The 18,506-nt window shown below is 45.8% G+C and overlaps 1 protein-coding gene across 3 annotated transcripts in view; it reads right to left on the bottom strand.

The window, feature by feature from the left end:
- Positions 1–1,559: 1,559 nt before the first annotated feature.
- The window catches only part of SHISA9 (shisa family member 9), a 255,173-nt gene continuing 238,226 nt past the window's right edge, over positions 1,560–18,506 (bottom strand). For all 3 annotated transcript variants that reach the window (XM_037000414.2, XM_037000415.2, XM_037000416.2), the window contains one exon: positions 1,560–5,470. In XM_037000414.2, coding sequence (XP_036856309.1) covers positions 5,091–5,470 — 380 coding nt within the window. In that variant the 3' untranslated portion in view covers positions 1,560–5,090. The remainder of the gene's footprint in view (positions 5,471–18,506) is intronic.

The raw sequence follows: 18,506 nt of genomic DNA, 5'->3' as shown, positions 1-18,506 counted from the left end.
TTTAAATGAACAGTAAGGTCCAGTAATTAAGATCTTCTAAGCACTGGGCTGGGAAGAGCTTGTTTTGAAAGAAGGACGTAATGATTAAAGTCTCCAACACGCCCTTAAATAAATCATCTCCAGACAAGTCTGATGAGGGCTTCCTGAACCTGGACCATATGCTTTTCTTCCTGGGGAGGGGTGAAGAACTGAGGTCACCACTGTGACGTACTCCAGTATCTGACTGGCCTCATCCCAGGGAATGTGAGGGTATTTAATAGAATTGCTGGGAAAAAAATCATACAGTGTGGTATGTGGTCAGCAGGTTGAGGCGCACAATGGCTGATTTCCAATTACCAGTTGGTGTGAACTGTGCCATGGAAGAAATTCCTCTGTCCTCACATGACAGCCTAGAAGAGTTGAAGTATGACCGAAAGCAATGTTCGAATGATGCCTGATGGGAGTTGGTGCGTAAACACCCCAGCTCCGTCTGCACTTGGATGGGATAATTCTGAGTGTGTTCTACACCCTCTCCCAAAATTTCGCTGCAGGGGACATGATCAGGTAGCCTTTACTGGCTGCTTTATTTCCCTCTGTCCCCTTCCACCAGCGTGCCCTTCAAATAAACCACCTGCACAGAAATTCTTGTCTCAGGACCCCTTTCTGGAGAGACCATATTAAGGCAGGATTTGCCTGAAAACTTCAAACTTAATGCTAACAGAAGCCTGAAGTTCATAAAATTTAATAAAATGGGTAAGAAGGCAATCTTCCTAACCCTTCCATTTGTCTTTTACAACCCAAGACACTGGTAAAAAGAAAAGTGCCAATCTCAGCAAGATTATTGACCGTTAAGGATAAATTTAGCTAACAATGGCATACTTTTTTTAAGGCAGGAAGTGAACTAAGAGACATGATACAGACTCTTACCAAAAAGGCTTCAAACAAAAACATCTGTGGAAATTTGTGTTAGTTATTAGTGAAAAATGTCCTTATCCTGTGACAATCTCCCTTAGAGTCTGAGTACGTATTAAAGATTTAGCTCTCTATGCTAATACCAGTGTCCCCCAGTGAAAACTCAGATTAGGATGTATGGCCTTAAAAGTATTAACATCCAACACAAATGGAGACGAGACTTGAAAGTTCCCTGAGTGGACAAAACCACTGTAGTTCTAGAAGCAAAGCTTAATGGGCTTCACTTTGTAAGGCGAACAAGGCTAATTTGACCTGGGTCACTTCTTGCTTACGCCTCTGAAAATCCTAAGTGTAACATAACCTATTCCCCCAAATGGATATGAGGCAACCAATTCCCTTTCATTTAGGACAATTCTAGTATTGTAATCAACCTCTCTGACGAATACTGCCTCCACACTATAGAAGCTGCTATATAACATGTATCCCCGAGCCTCATTCCATGTTGGGTTTTGAGTGCTCCGGTTTGCAAACTGTCTTTATGGCACATACACAATAAACTTTTCCTAATTACCACTTGGGCGACTCATTGATTTTGCTCCTGCACAGTTTTTGTTCTTTCTTTCTGAACTTTTGACAAAAGATGCATGACAACCCCAACCGTATCACATATAATCAGTTTTATTGCCAGGTAAGAAATTCATATTAATATAGTGAATACATATGTTTACAAATAAACATTCTTAGAAAACAAACAAATGTTTTTTTCTTCATTGTAGGAAGTATTATTGGTATCATAAACTCTGCAGTTGTTGACAAATATTAACACAGGTTTACTTGCAGAACATACGGTTACTAAAATATTCGCACATAAAATATGCTCCATTTACACACACAAAAAGAACGGGGTGGGGGGAGTTCGATGGGGTTGCCAGGCAGAGCCCAAGGCGGATGGAGGCCGAGATGCTCTGGGAGAGCAGAGGGGCATCAGACTCCGGTCCCATTGGGTTGGAAGTCAAGGGACAGCTAAAGGCAAGAAGTGGAAGCTAGTGCCAGGGCATGGCATGGAATGGGGAAGAGACAACCTCTCTTTCTTCTGGATTCCCTCTTCTAAGGTTCCCCAACACAAGCAGCAGGATCCCTGTTTTACGTGGCAGTCACAGGTCCACAAGTCTGCCTTCATGAGACTTTCAGTTATATGGCGTCCATCCACCCTTCCCAACCTGCACCCTCAGTTCAGCTCCCAAAGCCAACGGGAAGGTGATGAGGCTGAGAGATACTATTCTTGGGCTGTCATTGGTGCCACATCTCATTGACCATGTGGCAACTTCACTGTTGGAATGATAAATGCAGACCCCCAACTATCAAAATTCACCAGTGAAGTTTACTCAGAGGAGAAGGAAGGTGGAGAATATGTAAAATTATTCGTCAGGTCCTGGATCAGGGCTGGGATGAAGGTGAGAGGAAGTGTGAATCAAGGGCAAGGAACTAGAACTGCAGAACTTAGAGGCAGGAGGGAACCTCACAGATGGGCCAACCTGGTATTTCCTGAACTGTGCGTGTGTACCACTGGTGTATGCAAGATGGTTTTTAGGAGTACGTGGATATAGCATTAATCAAGCCTGAGTCACAAAGAAAACGATTCCCTTTTCATTTCTGTCAATCCATCTGCTTCCTTCAAGGAGAAAGCCTCCATTGGGTACTGGTGTACCTTTTAACAACTCCTTAACATCTGCTAATCTCTTTTTAATAAAGAAAAAGGGAGAGAGTGAGGGAGAGAGAGAGAGGACAGAGAAGGAGAGAAAGGTAGAGAGGGAGAGAGAGAAAACACACCCCAGAGAGAACACCCAGCCCTAAGATCAGACCTCTCCACCAGCCCTAACCTCTGGTGGCTAGAATGTAATGATTGCTACTTCTTTGCCTTTATATTTCTTTTTATACTTAGGTACTTTCTATTTAGGGTGATTGCTACTGGATTTTTATTTGTGATGATGGCAGGAAGTCTTCCTTTAAAAAGTTAACTATATTAAGAAGGGATTTAGATACAATATTGTGACAGTGATACACAGAGATGTCCAAGGTATGTTGCAGGTACACAGATGAACTAACACCCAGGAAATACCACCAAGCTCTGGGGAATGCAGGGAGCTCAGCCAAGAGGCTGAGGATGTGGGCACTCAATCTCCCACCCCTGCTTCATCCAGCACAAAGCCACCTTATAAAGGGGGAGCTTAGAGTGTGGCTTCTGTGCACAATATCATTTTTGAAAATGGGCAGAAGCTTTGCTGTGTCAAATGGCTTGAGCAGCTTGATCTTGCCGCAGTTGCCCATGTTTCAGATAGGAGAGTAAGGCCCAGAGATCAAATGCATTGTCAGTGTGTCCACATCAGCTGGGAGAGAAAAGAAAATCAACACCTGGTTTCCCTGATTCCATGATGTCAAAAGTGGAGAGACAGGTGAGGCAGAACGCTGGAGTTCAGCATTCTGGGGAAGGCTTGTTGGACCAGACCATGCAAAGCCCCTGAGGCCAGAAGAGCTGGGGGTTGGGGTGGGGGGCTCTCCCTGGTATCCAGTTCATCAGCTAAGAAACCTTCAGAGACTGGTTGAGCACTTCGCACCTTCAATGAAAATCTCTCTCCACTCCCCTCTTTGGCCTTCCACTAAACAAACAGCCCTAGTGGTGACACTGTCTTTGTGGGACACCAGGGGCTTTTGGCTATGAGAACCCAGCTGAAAAACGTCAGGGAACTCTGGATGGGAGACGACTGTGTGGAAGTCTCTGTGGAGGTGGCTGGGAGGGACTGTGGGCATCAGGAGACTCAGTAATACTTGATAGGTTTGGGGGAGCTAGAAAATGGTGGGGCTGGTGGATTCTTGACCATGTGAGTGGGAGGGGGGTCTTCATCCTTAGGTACCCCTGACATTGCAGCAGCCCCCTCAGAGCGTGGGATGGGTGGGCTCACCAACAAAGGGAGGACAGAAACACCTTCTACTGCAGAAAAACAGGAGGGAGGGAGGCTAAAAGAACATAGGATGCACTTGAGAAACAAGACTGTCATTAAACAATAACACATTGAAGGCACCACCCACGCTTATGACATTTTCAGTCCAAAGCAGTTGAAATTCGGCAGCGCGGCAGCTACGGGCTGAAGGGAAGGGCACTGGGGAGACAGTTCGTAGAGGACTGGTTTCTGTGTCTCCTTCTCGTGTCTGAGGCCAGGAGGGAAACACTCTGAGTCCCCTCCCTACCTCTTGTCCACTTGTCCACTGTGGATTTTTCTAAATTGTTCTTGATGTCATTGTGGTTTCCTAAGTCTCAAAAATCTGGGGCAAAAATTAATTTGCAGTTCTTGTCTGTTTAGTCATGGGTTTATATTTCTTTTTCTTTTTCTAAAAAAAGTTATTTAACACTCGCTGTGCCCTCTCCCTGCTGTAAAAGCCTATCTCTTCCATTTCCACGGTCATGACCTGTATGGGAGTTTTCTAGAATGTTCTTTCCCATCACTGTTGGTGGGTTCAAGGTCTATCTACTTTCTGTGAGTTTGAGTATGTGTTGTTTTCTGCTTCCAACACTGATGGTATGAAAAGTATTATAAATGGGGTGGCTGGGGGCGGGTTACTGCCTCATGCTCTTTAAAATTTCGCATCCACATCCCTACTTCTTAGAATTAGAAAACGCTTATCCTGCGCACAGGTTCCTCCCCCAAGCAACTCCTCCTCCCAAGCACACGCTTCTCCTGCTACCTGCCCTCATTCTCCACCTGCTCCCACCCTTCCTCTTCCACCCAGAAACAGAGCTTGGTCAATGGTGTATGTGCTCGAATGGGTAATTTCTCTAAATTGTGCTACTCTTTTTTTTTCCGTCATGGATTTCATTTTTGAGTCAGGAAGGGAAGAAAAATTAGCCCCGCAGTTTGGGCCCATGAGTTGGCCATCCTGGGCCTGAAGTCGAAAGAGTGTGCCTTGGTTTCCCCTTCTCTGTATTGCTGAACATCCGTGCTCCAGCCTTGCCCAGCTGCCTGCTGACATGTGTCAGGCGGGGCCCAGGAAAAGCGTGACCCCATGTCGCCATAGGTTTGTTGTCAGTTGGTGTGGGGAGTGTGTGGGCGGGTGTGTTGGGAAGGGACAGGGAGGGGAAAGGTAGGTATTTTTTGCCTCTCTCAGTTGAGTGTGTTCTCCATGGTGCTCCCTGCAGTGAAGGCTCAGACAGTCACTTCTGTTTTGCTGTTGGTGATGAAGTATGGCTGTGGGGGTGGGTAGTGCGGGGTGCGGGTCCCCAGGGGGTCACTGGAGCCCGACTCGGCCGTGCCCAGCTTGCCTTTGTTGCCGTAAGCCTGCCGCCGGAGGGACTGCTCGTTGGGGTCCCAGCCCTTGAAGTTGGCGGTGGAGTTGTAAGCCAGGGGATGTGCGGGCATCTTGTTGGTACGGGACTTCTGTCCATTCTGCTTGGCGGGGCCATGCTCGGGGCTGAAGGCCCGCGGCTCGTCCTCCACTCTTACGGGGTGCAGAGGTAGGTTGCCCTTGGCCGCCAGCTCGGCCAGGTGCCGGCGCTTGGAGTAGAAGTCGTCATTCACCTTGTCAGCTGTACAGCAGGACAGGCGCACGAAGAAGGGGAGCAGAGAGCAGACAGGGAAAGAGGAGAGAGAGAGAGACAGTTAAGAATTGGCAAGTCAACCCAGAAGAACATCACAGTGGGCCAGCAGTCCAAACAAGACACACACCAGGAACTCTTGGAGCAGACAGAAGGAAGGACAGAGTCATGCTCTTCCCACAAGCAAGACCAAGACCAAGGATGTAAGGGCAAGAGACTCTCTAGGTCCCCCAGAATAACCCTTCTCCACACAGCACACCCAGCACTCTGCTATCCTTGGCTTCCTTATCCAAGTGTTGTTTCTTTATTATTAAAATGTTGCGTCCTCCTTAGAGAAAACACTGAACATGCTGAGAAAGCTTCGTATCTATCATCTACCACTCAAGACTTGGCTGTATTTTCTTCTGGTCTTCTCAATAAGCAGAGCTTAACTGGAGTTTTTTTTACTGGTGTGTTTGTTTGCTTTTAGCAGTTGGGCAGACATGTGTTCAAATCCCAATTCTGTCACCTACTAGCAGTGTAACTTTGGCTGAATAAAAGTCAAGTCACTTCTTAACTTTTAATCCAAGTTTTCTTCCCAACTCTTTCAAGTATTTCTCTGTATTTGTTATAAATTTATTAATGAAAGCATTTTTGTGCCTACATAACATTTCATCGAGTGGAAGTATTAAAATGAATCAACAGTCCTATTGATGAACGTTCAAGTTCTGCCAATATTTTGCTAATACATGTATAAAGCTGAGACAAGAATCTTTGAGACTGATGCTCTCTTTGTATTTAGACTTACAAATTTAGAAGAATTCTAAAAATACTTTCACAACCTGCATTAGAGGATTGCAAACTATAGCCCATGGACCAAATCTGGCTTCTGCCCGTTTTATAAATGAAGCTTTACTGGAACACAGCCACACCTATTCATTTACCTATTGTCTGTGGCTGCTTTTGCTCTGCAGTGGTGGACTTGAGTATACTTGGCATAGACTGCATGGCCCACAACACCTGAAATATTTACTATCCAGCCCAAACTGAATTACCTGAAGTGGAATTACTTGGCCAAATGGTGTAACATTATTAAGGCCCCTGATACATATTGCCAATTACATTGCCAAAGAGTTATACCAACTTCCACTGCACTTCACCACCCTTCCCAGCACTGATTTCATTCTTTCTTCCTTTTTTAATTCGTTCATTCCTTCCTTCCTTTTTCTTCCCTCTCTCCCCCCTTCCTACCTTCCTCCCCTGCCTTTCTTTCCCTATTTGATAATTTTATGAGACTGCTTTTTGTTTTCTCATGCAATTCTTTTATTATAAGATCCTTGACACATTTTAAATTAATTTCTTATCAGTAAAGCTTTGAGCTTACATCTCTTAGAGACCAGCAAGATCTGCTGCTCTTCCACCCACACTTACAACATTCCACACTATTACACATGTGCATGTACGTAAATTCAAGGAGAGCATCACAGCTCCAGGTTGCTTTTCTCATTCGACCCTTTTGACAACCCTGAGAAGTAGGTGAGACAGGGATTTTCACCCCTGCTTGGCAGATTAGGAAACTGTCAAGCTCAGGCATTTGAAATGACTTAACCAAAGTTACCCACAGCTAGCGGCTGAGCCAAGGTAGGAGCTAAGCCCAACAGCCATTATTTGATGCTTTTCAAAGGCCAGAGAGGGACTGAGTGGGAAGAATAGGCCCCCCTTGCCCCCTCCATGTCGGTGGCAGACTGCACTCATTGATCACAGCGCTTTCTCCTGGCAAATGTGGCCCCTGCTCAGACTCCTTTGCAACACAACCCCGTCAGGAAGCCACATGATAGCTTTCCAGGCTTAATACAGTTCACACTGGGTTTCTGTCCCTGTTCACGTGAACAGCCATGATGTAAGCTTTCAAGAGAAAGTCCCCCTTTCCGTAAATTCTAGAGCTGTCCAAAGACAGAGAATACTAACACCAAAAGCTCTGGACCTTAGAATCTGTTGTTGACGAGGGGAAGAGTACACAATCCTGAAATAGCACGCGCTGCCTAAAGTGGCTTGAGTTAGATTCGAACCCATATTAGATTCACATCTTTCTGCCTTCCAAAGGAAAGCTCTAGGTTTCCAATGCCATGAAGTTCCAACAGAAGGATGCTCCTACATCCCCCTTGGACTTAGGCAGGAACACATATCCAGTTACCTCCAGGATAGATTCACTGGCATCTCCCACTCGAGATGCCCAAGCCTGGACCCGTCAACATCCCTCAGATGTGCTCTTCTGCAGCCTCTTCCTCATCTCTTCGCTTGAGAACACCAACAATCTAGTCACTCAAGCCAGAAACATGGGAGCAGCTTTGGACTTCACCCTCCTCTTCACCCCCAGCACTACTGCTGGCTCACCAAGTCCTTCCTGCTCCATTTAAATGCTACCCCGACCCCCGACCCATTCCATGTTTCCTCCCCACTTGGAGCATGGCTCTGCTGCAGCCCTCAAGCTGGCCCCCCTTACTTGAGTCTCACCTCCTCTATCCAGTCCATTCTCCACACTGCAGCCAAAGGCATATTTCTAAAATGCAAACCTGATAGTGACATCTATCAGAACCTCTTCAAGCAATTTTCTCATTCAGTCATTTGTCAAACAGGCAGGGGCTGTGGGCTAGCCCCTGGGAATATAAGGGAGAATCAGAAACAGACACAGACATTCTATTAAGGTGGGACAAAAGTGACAGAATAATCACACAAATTGCATGAAAGAGTGCTATAAAGAACCATCCAGTCTCATGAGTATGTATAATGAGGCCTCTGAGTTGGTCTGAGAACCAGATATTGGAGCTTTGGGAGCAGGGACCTTCTATCTCCCTCTATGTGGCTCTCAATTTCCTCTGTGTACATAGGAATTATATCATGCAGAATCTTTTAAAGCATTCAGATTCCTGGATATGTCCCCTAAACAATTTAAGCAGAACTTTTGAGGGTCTGGCCCAGGCATAGATTTTTTTAAGCCCCATCCCATCCCTGCCTGGGTGACTCTTATGATAGCCAGAGCTAGAACCAACAGCTACAGCCCCAGCATCTAGCACACTAAGCTGGTATTTCATTTTTGTGAACAAAAGAGCCATTGACCTCCCATCTCACTCCTGTTATCCCCAGCTGCCTCTCACCCTGGGTACCCCTCTTTTCTAGGAAGCCTGACAAGGTCAGATTCCACTGAAGTAGGGATCTTCTCCATGGCATGTGCCATAACTGCCATTTTATACTAGTTTATGAATTCGTTCTTTATTGTCTGTCTCTTCCACTCGTTCTCTCTTCCAAGAAGGCAAGGCCAGTCTGCTCTTTGCCCATTATTGTGTGAGCAATGTCTAGCCTAGTTCCTGGCACAGTGTAGGTGCTCAGTAAATATTCAGTGAATGAATGTAAGAGCAAAGTACCATGAACACGTAGAGAACCTGAGAGCAATAGTAGCAATGGAAGCTCCTTTTCCCTTCCTCTTAGTAGTCTCTTTCACCCTCATTATGTCCCCAGTCAGGGTCCAGAGCCATTCATCCCCATGTTTCTCTTTCCAGACAATGGGCTAGTCTAAGTCTCCTAAGAGTAAGGGATGCATTGAGGGTTCCTGTTCTTGATAAACCAAGAATATTGATTATGAAGTAGGTGTCCCAGGAGCTAGGCAATGGCTTCTAAAACAGTTCAGAGGCATTGAACTCAGCTATATCAGAGCAGGTAAAAGGGAGAGGCCCCCACTAAGAGGAACCATGGACCCCCACAGGGAGTGGGACATTCTTCTCCACCCCAACCTTGATTTGGTCTCTCAATGAGAATTTGGGTACTTCTCAGCATAGAAAGTGCTGGGAACTCAGCACAATAGTGGAGTGGACAGAAAAGTCTGTGGGCTCTGAATGAGACAGACCTGAATTTATGAGGCTTCATGCACATCACATGTCCTCTTACAGCACCATTTCCTTAGATGTGAAATGGGGATACTCTCAGATGTATTCTCAGGGATAAAGTATATGAGATATACAAGCTACATAGCGTACTTCTTAAATATAGTAACTATTCAATACATATATTTTGTCTGTCTCCTGGCTTGTGACTGAAGAGCTGGATTAAATCCAGCAGACTTGTACTGAGCACTCACTCTATGCCAGGCAACCTAAGGACAAAGTCAGCATTCATCCAAACTAACCACCCTTCTTTCCTTTCCTCCTTCCCTCTTTGTTTCCCTTTACCTCCACATGTGTTGGCTGTCTAGTTTGCCCTTGATCTGTGTGGGACGAAGTCCTGATTAGGGGAGGCATTCTTGAGGATGGCTCTTTAGCCATGGTCTCAAGGTGAAGAGTAACACAAATCGCATTCCAGGAGAGGAAGCATGTGGCATATAGAAAAAAATGGCCATAGTATTCTGCAGTTCCTTCCATCAAGAGGTGGAGTCTATTTCCCCACCCTTTGAATCTGGTCTGACTTCATGACTGGCTTTAACTAGCAGGCTACAGCAAAAGTGATGTCATGCGTGTCCTGGACGTGGGCTTTCCAAAGTCCTATACCTTCTGCTATCAGGCTCTTTGGAACCTTGTCTCTATGTGAAGAAGGAGCCCAGGTTAGCCTTCTGGAGGCTGAGAAGCCTGCAGGCAGTTGCCCATGTTCACCACAAGCAAGGGCCTGCTAATGGCCAGGTGCTGGGTGAGGCCTTCCTGGGCCATACAGCCTGGACCATACAGCTGACTTCAGAGACCAAGTAAGTGGCCAAGAAAAGCCCACCCAGCCCAAAGCAGAGCTGCCCAGCTGACCCAGCCTTATGAGCCCCATAAATGGTTGCTCTGTTGGCTTTGGGGTAGTTTGTTACGCAGCAGTTAGTAACCAATACAGAACAGCATCTTGGAAACACTGAGACAGGAAGGAGGCCAGCAGCTTCAAGAAACAGAGAGAGTATCTGTGTGGTGGAGTGGAGAAAGCAAGAGGTCAGCAGATCCTCTAATGTCCTATAGGCAAGATTAGATCATTCCCACCTCTTTATTTGTCTGACTATCCTCCGTCCACAAGACTCTGAAGTGCTTTAGAGAAGTGCAGGGCAGGCACAGATTTGGTGCCCGGAGCAGGGAACTGTCTGTGCAAGTCACCTTCAAGATGATTTCAACAACGAGAATGTGGTTGGTGGTGGGCAAGCCATTGCCATAGCCAGGAAATGTGATTTTCATGAAACTCCCTTTCCAGTGTTTCTGGTCCCCTCTGATCTGGATCCAGAGGAGGAGGTAAAAATGCTTACCTGGCCACTTTCAGTTTTGTGCGGTGTGGTCTCTGTCTCAATATATTAAAAAGCACCTTGTGAAAATAACAGATTCACTCAACAGCCTTGTAAGCCCCATTAATAAATGCATTAACCTAATCAGCCCTGGTACCTCGTGGGCAGATGGCTGCCAAACCAACCAGGGAACAGATGTGTGAGCCTTTCAACAACACTGGGTCCTCTCCAGTTTGATTTTTCTTCATTTGCAAAGAGGAAGAAGAGAATGAAAAAGGTGCTTTCCTTCCAATGAGCCTAATTGCCTTGAAGGAACCAAGGCTGTAAAATTAAACTGTACCTTCCTCCATCTGTCTCTCTCTAATTAGCAGCAGACACTTGTACAGGTGTGGAGTGGGCTGCAGCCTCGCTTCCGTGGAAATGCAGAGAGTCAAAGCAACAACCCGTTTTCAAAACAGGCTGCACATCTGAGGGTCTCGGCAGGTGGCCTCCCACCTACCTTCTTTCCTTGGGCCAAAGATATCTTAGGGAGGGGCTCCGGCAGCTCATTCTCACCTGGGGATATTCTTGGCTATCAGGTGATGGATTTTACCTGGGAAGCAATGCCCCGGCTCAAACCTTCACTGTTCCTCATTTGTCCCTGTCTTGGGTCCAAGAATACGTTGAAATCGAGTGATTCATCTTTCCATCACACTTAAGAATAAAATCCAAATTATTTGCAGGGTTCCCCAAGGTCTGCATGATCTGGCCTCTGGTCATCTCATCCCCATGTATCAAGAACCCATCACAGAGTGAACTAGCTTCCTGGGGATGCCATAACAAATCACACAACCTGGGTGGCTTAAAACAATGGAAATTCATTCTTTCACGGTTCCAGAGGCCAGATGTCTGAAATCAAGGGGTCAGCAGGGCCTTGCTTCTCCTGCAAGACATGGCTGTCCTCCCTCTGTGTGTCTATGTGTCCAAAGTTCCCTCTTCTTATAAGGGTACGGATCATTGGATTAGGACCCACGTTAATCCAGTAGGACCTCATTTTAACATGATTATATCTGCAAAGACCCTATTTCCAAGTGTGGTCACATGCTGAGGTCCCAAGTGGATATATAGATTTTGGGGGTTCAACCCAGTTCACACAGGGTTTCTCTCTGCTCCTGGACACACCAAGCTTTTCACCCTCTCAGAGGCACTGGGCCTTATCCCTGCTCTTCTCTCTGCCAAAATCCTCTTCTTTCTGGTTGCATATCTGGATCCTTCTTGTCATTTGGTTCTCTGATCAAAGGCCACTTCCTCAGAAATTCCCTCCTCATGTTGCTCTCATCTTCCCTCCCTATATGAACATACTCTTAGCCTGATATCATTATATGAAATTATCTTTCTTAGTTATTTGTGTATTGTCTGTCTCCCTTGACCAGCATACAAGCTCCAAGTAGGGTAGAGGGCGTATCTGCTCTGCTCACTTCTGTATCCCCAACATCTAACCCAATGCCTGGTACATAGCAGGTGCACAATGGTATGTATTTGATGATGGAAGGAACCACCAGGGACATTGTGATTCCAATGATGTTTTCTAAAATAGTTGAAATGGGCAGGATGCTTTATCTGCTGGTGATCTATCAGGTCTGTGATGGTTATGTTTATGCATCAACTTGACTGGTCCACAGGGGTGTCCAGATTAAACATTAGTGTGGGGTGTGCCTGTGAAGGTATTTCTGGATGAGATTAGCATTTGAATCAGCAGACTCAGGAAAGTAGACCGCCCTCCCCAATGTAGGTGGGCATCACCTAGTTTGTTAAGGGACTGAAGACATCAAAAGCAGGGGAAGAGAAGACCCAAGCCCTGCCTGCCTGCCTGCATGAGCTGGGATACTGGTCTTCTCCTACCCTCAGCCTGGGATTTACAGCACTGGTTCCCCAACGCCTTCGAACTGGACTCAAATTACACCGCCAGCTTTCCTGGCTCTCCGCCTTGCAGACAATAGATCTTGGGACTTCTCGGCCTCCATACTCACATGAACCTATTCCCTATAATAAATCTTCATATAAATGTGAACATAATATAGTCATATTTCTTTCCCTTGTGCTGCCGTTGTCCTGTCCCCAGAGTCCAACAGCAGCGGTCATTTTGGATGATGACAAAGAACCAATGTACTGGATTTGAATCCTGCCCTGGGGGTCCTGACAGCTCTCATAGAGCCCCAAGGGTTGAGAGATAAGACCTCAGCAATAAGAACTTGGAACGTTGAGAAAGAAGGATCAGTGAGGTGTGGAAAGCAAGACGGATTCAGTGTCCCAGCTTTCTGCAGCACACAGAAATGTTTGGGAGTATGCACACCTGATTTTTGTGACTATAAATTCACCACAAAGCAGAAAGAGCACCAACTTTGCAAGCAGATGGATCTGCATTCAAATCCCAGCTCTACGGCCTCTTAAGGTGGAAAACTTGAGACAGTCACTAAGCTTCCTAAGCTTCACTGATAAGATGGAAATAAAATCACAGTGCCTGACTGGCAGGGGACTGAGGGTCCTGAAGAGAATCCTGCAAAGTACCTTGTTAATGTAAAGTGCCAATGTCCTTGCCTCATAGTAGGTATTCAGTAGATGGCTATCATTGCTAGAACATATAAAGAACTGAAAATGAGGATCATTAAGCCTGCTTTGCACAGTGCAGTGGAGGAATAGAGGAGACAAGGCATGTAAAAGCACAAACCACTACATTCCTCCTTAAAGGTATACCCACATCTGGGATGTAGCAAACTGTTACTTGTCACCCAGGTCTCTTCTACCTGTTTTTCTTGGGCATATGGCCACCCAACTCCAAACTAGATTTCCCCAGCCTTCTTGGAAGCCATATTTGGCCATGTGGCTGCTCTCTCACCCATGGAATGTTAGCAAAGATCATGCATCCATTTGCCACTTCACCTTAAAAGAAAATTGCTTGCCCTGAGTGTCCCCTCTTTCCCTTTCCCATAGGCTCTGAGAGCAGCCAGTTATAACAACTCCAATGAGGACAATAGGGTAGAGGGTAGCTGAGCAACAATTTGGAGGAACCTGGGCCCCTAAGTGACGGTTTGGGGTAGAGCTTCCCCACCAACCTGCGCCACTCCCCCGGGGCCTAGTACGTGAGAGAGAAATATACTCCTTTCTCTAAAGCTGCTGAATTTGTAGGGCCTTTGCTATAGTAAGACGGTATTTACTTTTCCCTTACATAGGGATATTTTCTGGTCTCTATTTTTTTTCCTCTGTCACAAGATGAATTAAAAAGCAAAAGAGGGGATGGTTCACATTGCAAAAAGAAATGCCCAGTATGTCTCTCTTTTTAAAAACACAGGCTATAAATCTGTACAGGATCCTGAAGCTGTCTCAGCAGGTAGAAACAAGAAAGGCAGGGGAAAAGCCTAGCTTCTCAGGATAGAGAGGGCCAGGGAGGAGAGGAGATTTGTCTCTATGGCGAATCAGCCACGTTTCATCTGGTTCTGAGCCTTACTACAGAGGCACAAGTAGGGAAAATCCCATTTGACCCAGGTTTTAATGTAGCTCAGGGCTCTTGGCTCTGCCTGCAGGGCCCCCATCTTTCCTAAAGTCGTATCTCTCTAGGAGAGAAAGTTGGAAAGGCGAGTCCAGGAACCTGGCCCTTTTGTCTTAACCCTGAGGGCTCCCCAGAGGAGGTAATGCTGACTTTGCTGGAGAGAATTCTGAAACAATGCCTGGCTGGGGCTTTGCACCAAAGCTGTCCTGGCTGTACCATGAGACCCCCTCTGTGAGTTTTCTGCTGCTGACAGGCCTCTGAAACCTCGAACCCTTTGTCTCTTCCCTTAGGCGGTCCTTCCTGGGCAGTCACCACTTTCTGCAAGGCTGTTGAACCAAGGTGAACGGACTTAATGCTCTAGCCTTGTGCTCATGCACAGAAGGGCCCTGGATGGAAACTGCATTTGTTCACTGCCCTGCTATGCATTCCACATTGCTTGCTGCTCCATAAATGGAGATATTTATTTTCAGATATTCCTTGTGTGGTTTGCCTTCTGATCAACCTCCCAGCTGGTGAAATTGTATACGACTGGTATTTTTTTTTAATGAAGCAAATAAAGGTTAATGATCCTTAATCTTATGTACTTACTTCTAATTTGCTGTAGCAAAGGACCATCTATAACTTGGGACCCTCTGGTGGATTAATGAACACTCTTTTCATGTGACTTTGAAACCCACTCTAAAAAAGGAGGATTTTGTTTCCCAATCTGTGGATTCTAAGCTCATAATAAGCAATACTAATGAATGTTAGCAGACATGACATCAACAGAAGTTTTAAAAAGTGCTCGCTGGTTTTGGGTTGCTCTCCTGCACCTCTGCCATCATCATGAGAACAGGTCTGGGCTATCCTCTCTGAGGATGAGAGATGCCTGGAGCAGAGCCAGGCCATCCCAGTCATTCCAGCTAAAACCAGCCTAGATCAGCCGATACCCAGCCAACTCCCTGATATATGGGTAAACTGAGCTGAGGCTAAAGAACCTCCTGCACCAGCATAAATCACTGGCACATAGACCCCTGATCTCAACAAATGCTGTACTAAAGAAATTTTAAGCCAGGAGATTTGAGGTCATTTGTTACACAGCATTATTGTGGCAATAGATAACTCATACAAATACCAATCATTTACTCACCCTACTTTCAGGAAAAGCCCCTATTTTCCCATGGGGCTCCATCTCTCCCCTGCTCTTAATCCATGTGGTTTGGGTGACATACCCCTCACTCTCCCACCCCCCAGCCTTTGCCCTCACCATGAACCATTAGGGCCCATGACATGTAAATCAATCAGAGAAAAGCCTGGAATCTTTACTTACAGAAATAGAGGGGACCAAAGAGGCCAGTGATCCCAAGCCTTCCCTTTTATAAGAAAGGAAACAGACACCATGGACTCAAGGAGACCCAACTAGGTGGGAGCCACCCTGGATCCAGAATACAGGTCTCTGGACTTCCATCTGGTTGATTTTTCTATTTCCCTGTGCCTCTTCAGAAAAGACAACTGGATTCCCTTCCAATGTTATGCCCAGATTCATTTAATCATTTATTAATAAAATGCACGTTGACTGTCTACTATGGGCAGTGGGCACCATGCAAGGTGCTGGGGAGTCTGAAATGAATGGGATACAGTTGGCTCAGCCTCAGGGGGACATACTGTCAAACTAGTAAAATGTTTGCTGCAATCTTGCTGAAATGGCATTTTCTGCAAAGCAGACATCTCCTGCTCCAGTTCACTTCATGCCCTACAGGTCAGTGTTTGCTATGTGCTTTTCAAAAGAGGCTGAACTCAGGAGCTGTTGGGATTTGCTTTTTATTAAAATAAAAATCCCCTCCCTATCTTCCATCTGCTCTTTACTCTACTGCACACCAGCAAACCAATAACCCAACCCTGAAAACTGCAAAAGTCTGAATTTCATGAAGTACTGTCTTAAGGCTGCTTTTCGGCGGCTCCTTTCCCAGGATGTGGGCACAGCAACAAAACTGTAATTCAGATTTCACATTTCCCATTGCCTTGTGTTCTGCAGCACAGCTTGGATGGACATTTATCACTATGCTCAATCAATTTGCTTAGAAAAAAGAACTAGGATTTATTGCATGCCTACTATGGACTAGACACTGTTTCAGCCATTTCTCCAACATTATCTCATTTAAGCCCTCTTTAAGATAGGTGACAAGGCAATATCATTTTCTCCATGTGACAGATTAGAACTAAAGCCCAGTGATACTGAGTAATTTGGCTGCCAAACTACTCTGCCATGGCTGACAAGTGGCAGAGTAAGACACCAAATTCAAGACTGTCCACCTCTAATGTTCTTACCTTCCAGCTGCAACCCCAGCTCAAACCCCAACTAAGACAACAGGTTTATTTCAGCAAATAGCAAAAATACTCATGTGTGGAGGAATGCTGGCATGTAAAAATTGGTATTCTGGGGGCAAATTTTTTTTTGCGTCTAGGATCAGGTCTCAGAAAAAAGGTAGGACCAACTTTAGTGTACCTAGAATTACCCAGAAGGTACATTTTAAAAAAATGAATGAAAAAATGGTGAGGCCCCACATCCAGGGTTCCAGTTCCTTAGGGATGTGTGTGTGTGTAGGGAGGCAGGATTTACACTTGGAACAGCATCTTTGATAATTCTGGGTCAAATCTTCAAGATATTCTTTGAACTCTGGGTCCTGGTCCTGGATATGATGGAATTTTCCTGTGTGACTTTGGGGACCTCATTTATCTCAGGGTGACTCAGTTCCCTCAACTGTAAAAGCAGAAAGGCTGAGTGAAGTGTATTTTTTTTTCATTGTCTTCATTGAAGTGTATTACCTGCCTTGTCTGATAAAATTAATCTCCCAACCCCGATGGAGTGTGGATATTATCATTTGCCTTTAGTTTGGAAGTGGAAGAAATGGATGCTTGAAGCATGTGAGTGGTTTGCCCGAAGAGCATACCGCCTGATTCCCGTCAGAGCCAGAGGGATTACATCGCAGTATGATGCTGGTGGTTCCCCCAAGTTCAGAGCTTGAATGGAGCACTGGACCAAAAGGAAAGGTCAGGTCCAAAAATTCGCTTTGCAAAATAAACAGCTTTCAAAATACAGGGCTTCATATTGATTAGGAGACTCTAATGGGCTCCAGTTGGTGTCTTCCGTGCTGGTTTTAAGCAAGTAAGCCAGGAAGGAGTTCCCAGTCCAGGCATGGGTGGAGCACCAGCAGTGCCCAGTAGGGGGCGACCTGGGAGATCTCAGGTGGTGAAACGGGACTTGGGCAAACTATAATCTGTGTGCATTTCAGTCCTGGCAGGTAAGGTTCCCCACCATGATGAGGCATGGTCATCGGGGTGGTAGCAGGAAACTTGTATCTTTAGGGACTTTGTCGGGTCTTGTTCACAGCTCTCCAGGCGACAATCACCCCTCCACCACCTTTTCTACTTAGCCCCAGTTCCTAAAGTAGGTTCCCACCAACATTCATGCCCCTGGGTGTTAAGATGTTAACTGGTTTTCCTGAAAACAAAAGAAATCAGTCCCCAAAAGTGTTTGGGAAATGATGGCTAATACAGAGTTTGACAGTTTTGGTGACCACAAGCTTTTTCAGAGCCTTTCATTTGCTCACCTGATAATAATAGTAATTATCCTATCAGGAAGAGCCTTTGTGTGTTTTTCACTTTCCATATGCCATGCACTGTGACATGTGCCATACACGTTGGCTTAGCTTATCCTCATGAAACCGAGGAGGTAGGGGATAGAGTTGTCTCCAGTTTGTAGATCAGAAAATAGGGGCTCAGAGGGGTTGAATGACTTGCTGAAGATGAGGCCACAATAGGAACCCAGGTGTATCTGGGCTAATCCCATCACACCCTGCTAATGCCTCCCTTTCAAGAAGGTGGCAGGGAGAAGGAGGTGGGTGCCATAAAATCCCCCAACCTTGTTATCATGCCTCATGTAGATTTAGGGTCTGGAGGTTGAGTAGAGAATAGTAAAGGAAGGTCAAAGACCCCAGAGAAACTTAGGCCTGGCCCTCTCTGGGACCCCTTTCCTCCTCCCCAGACAAGGCAGAATAAATAAAGATGCATTTAGCAGGACAGTGAAATGAGCCTGGCAGGGATAGAAAAACAGCTTCCAAGCCCTTGTTTTTGACCCAAACTAAAATGTTTTTTAAATGCATCAAACATCAACAGGCCGATATAAGGACAGGGTTGCTGACTGCCTCCAAAGGCTGTCACAGGAATCATAATGGCTTTGTTTTTCACAGGGGAGGGGAAAAAAAAGTTTATGCCTCAAATTAGTAGGTCTGCCATTCCAAATTGTTTGC

Source organism: Manis javanica, chromosome 10, assembly GCF_040802235.1.
Source record: "Manis javanica isolate MJ-LG chromosome 10, MJ_LKY, whole genome shotgun sequence".
Taxonomy (NCBI): Eukaryota; Metazoa; Chordata; class Mammalia; order Pholidota; family Manidae; genus Manis; species Manis javanica.
The sequence above is the reverse complement of the archived record's forward strand: the minus strand, read 5'-3'. Positions and strand labels throughout refer to the sequence as shown.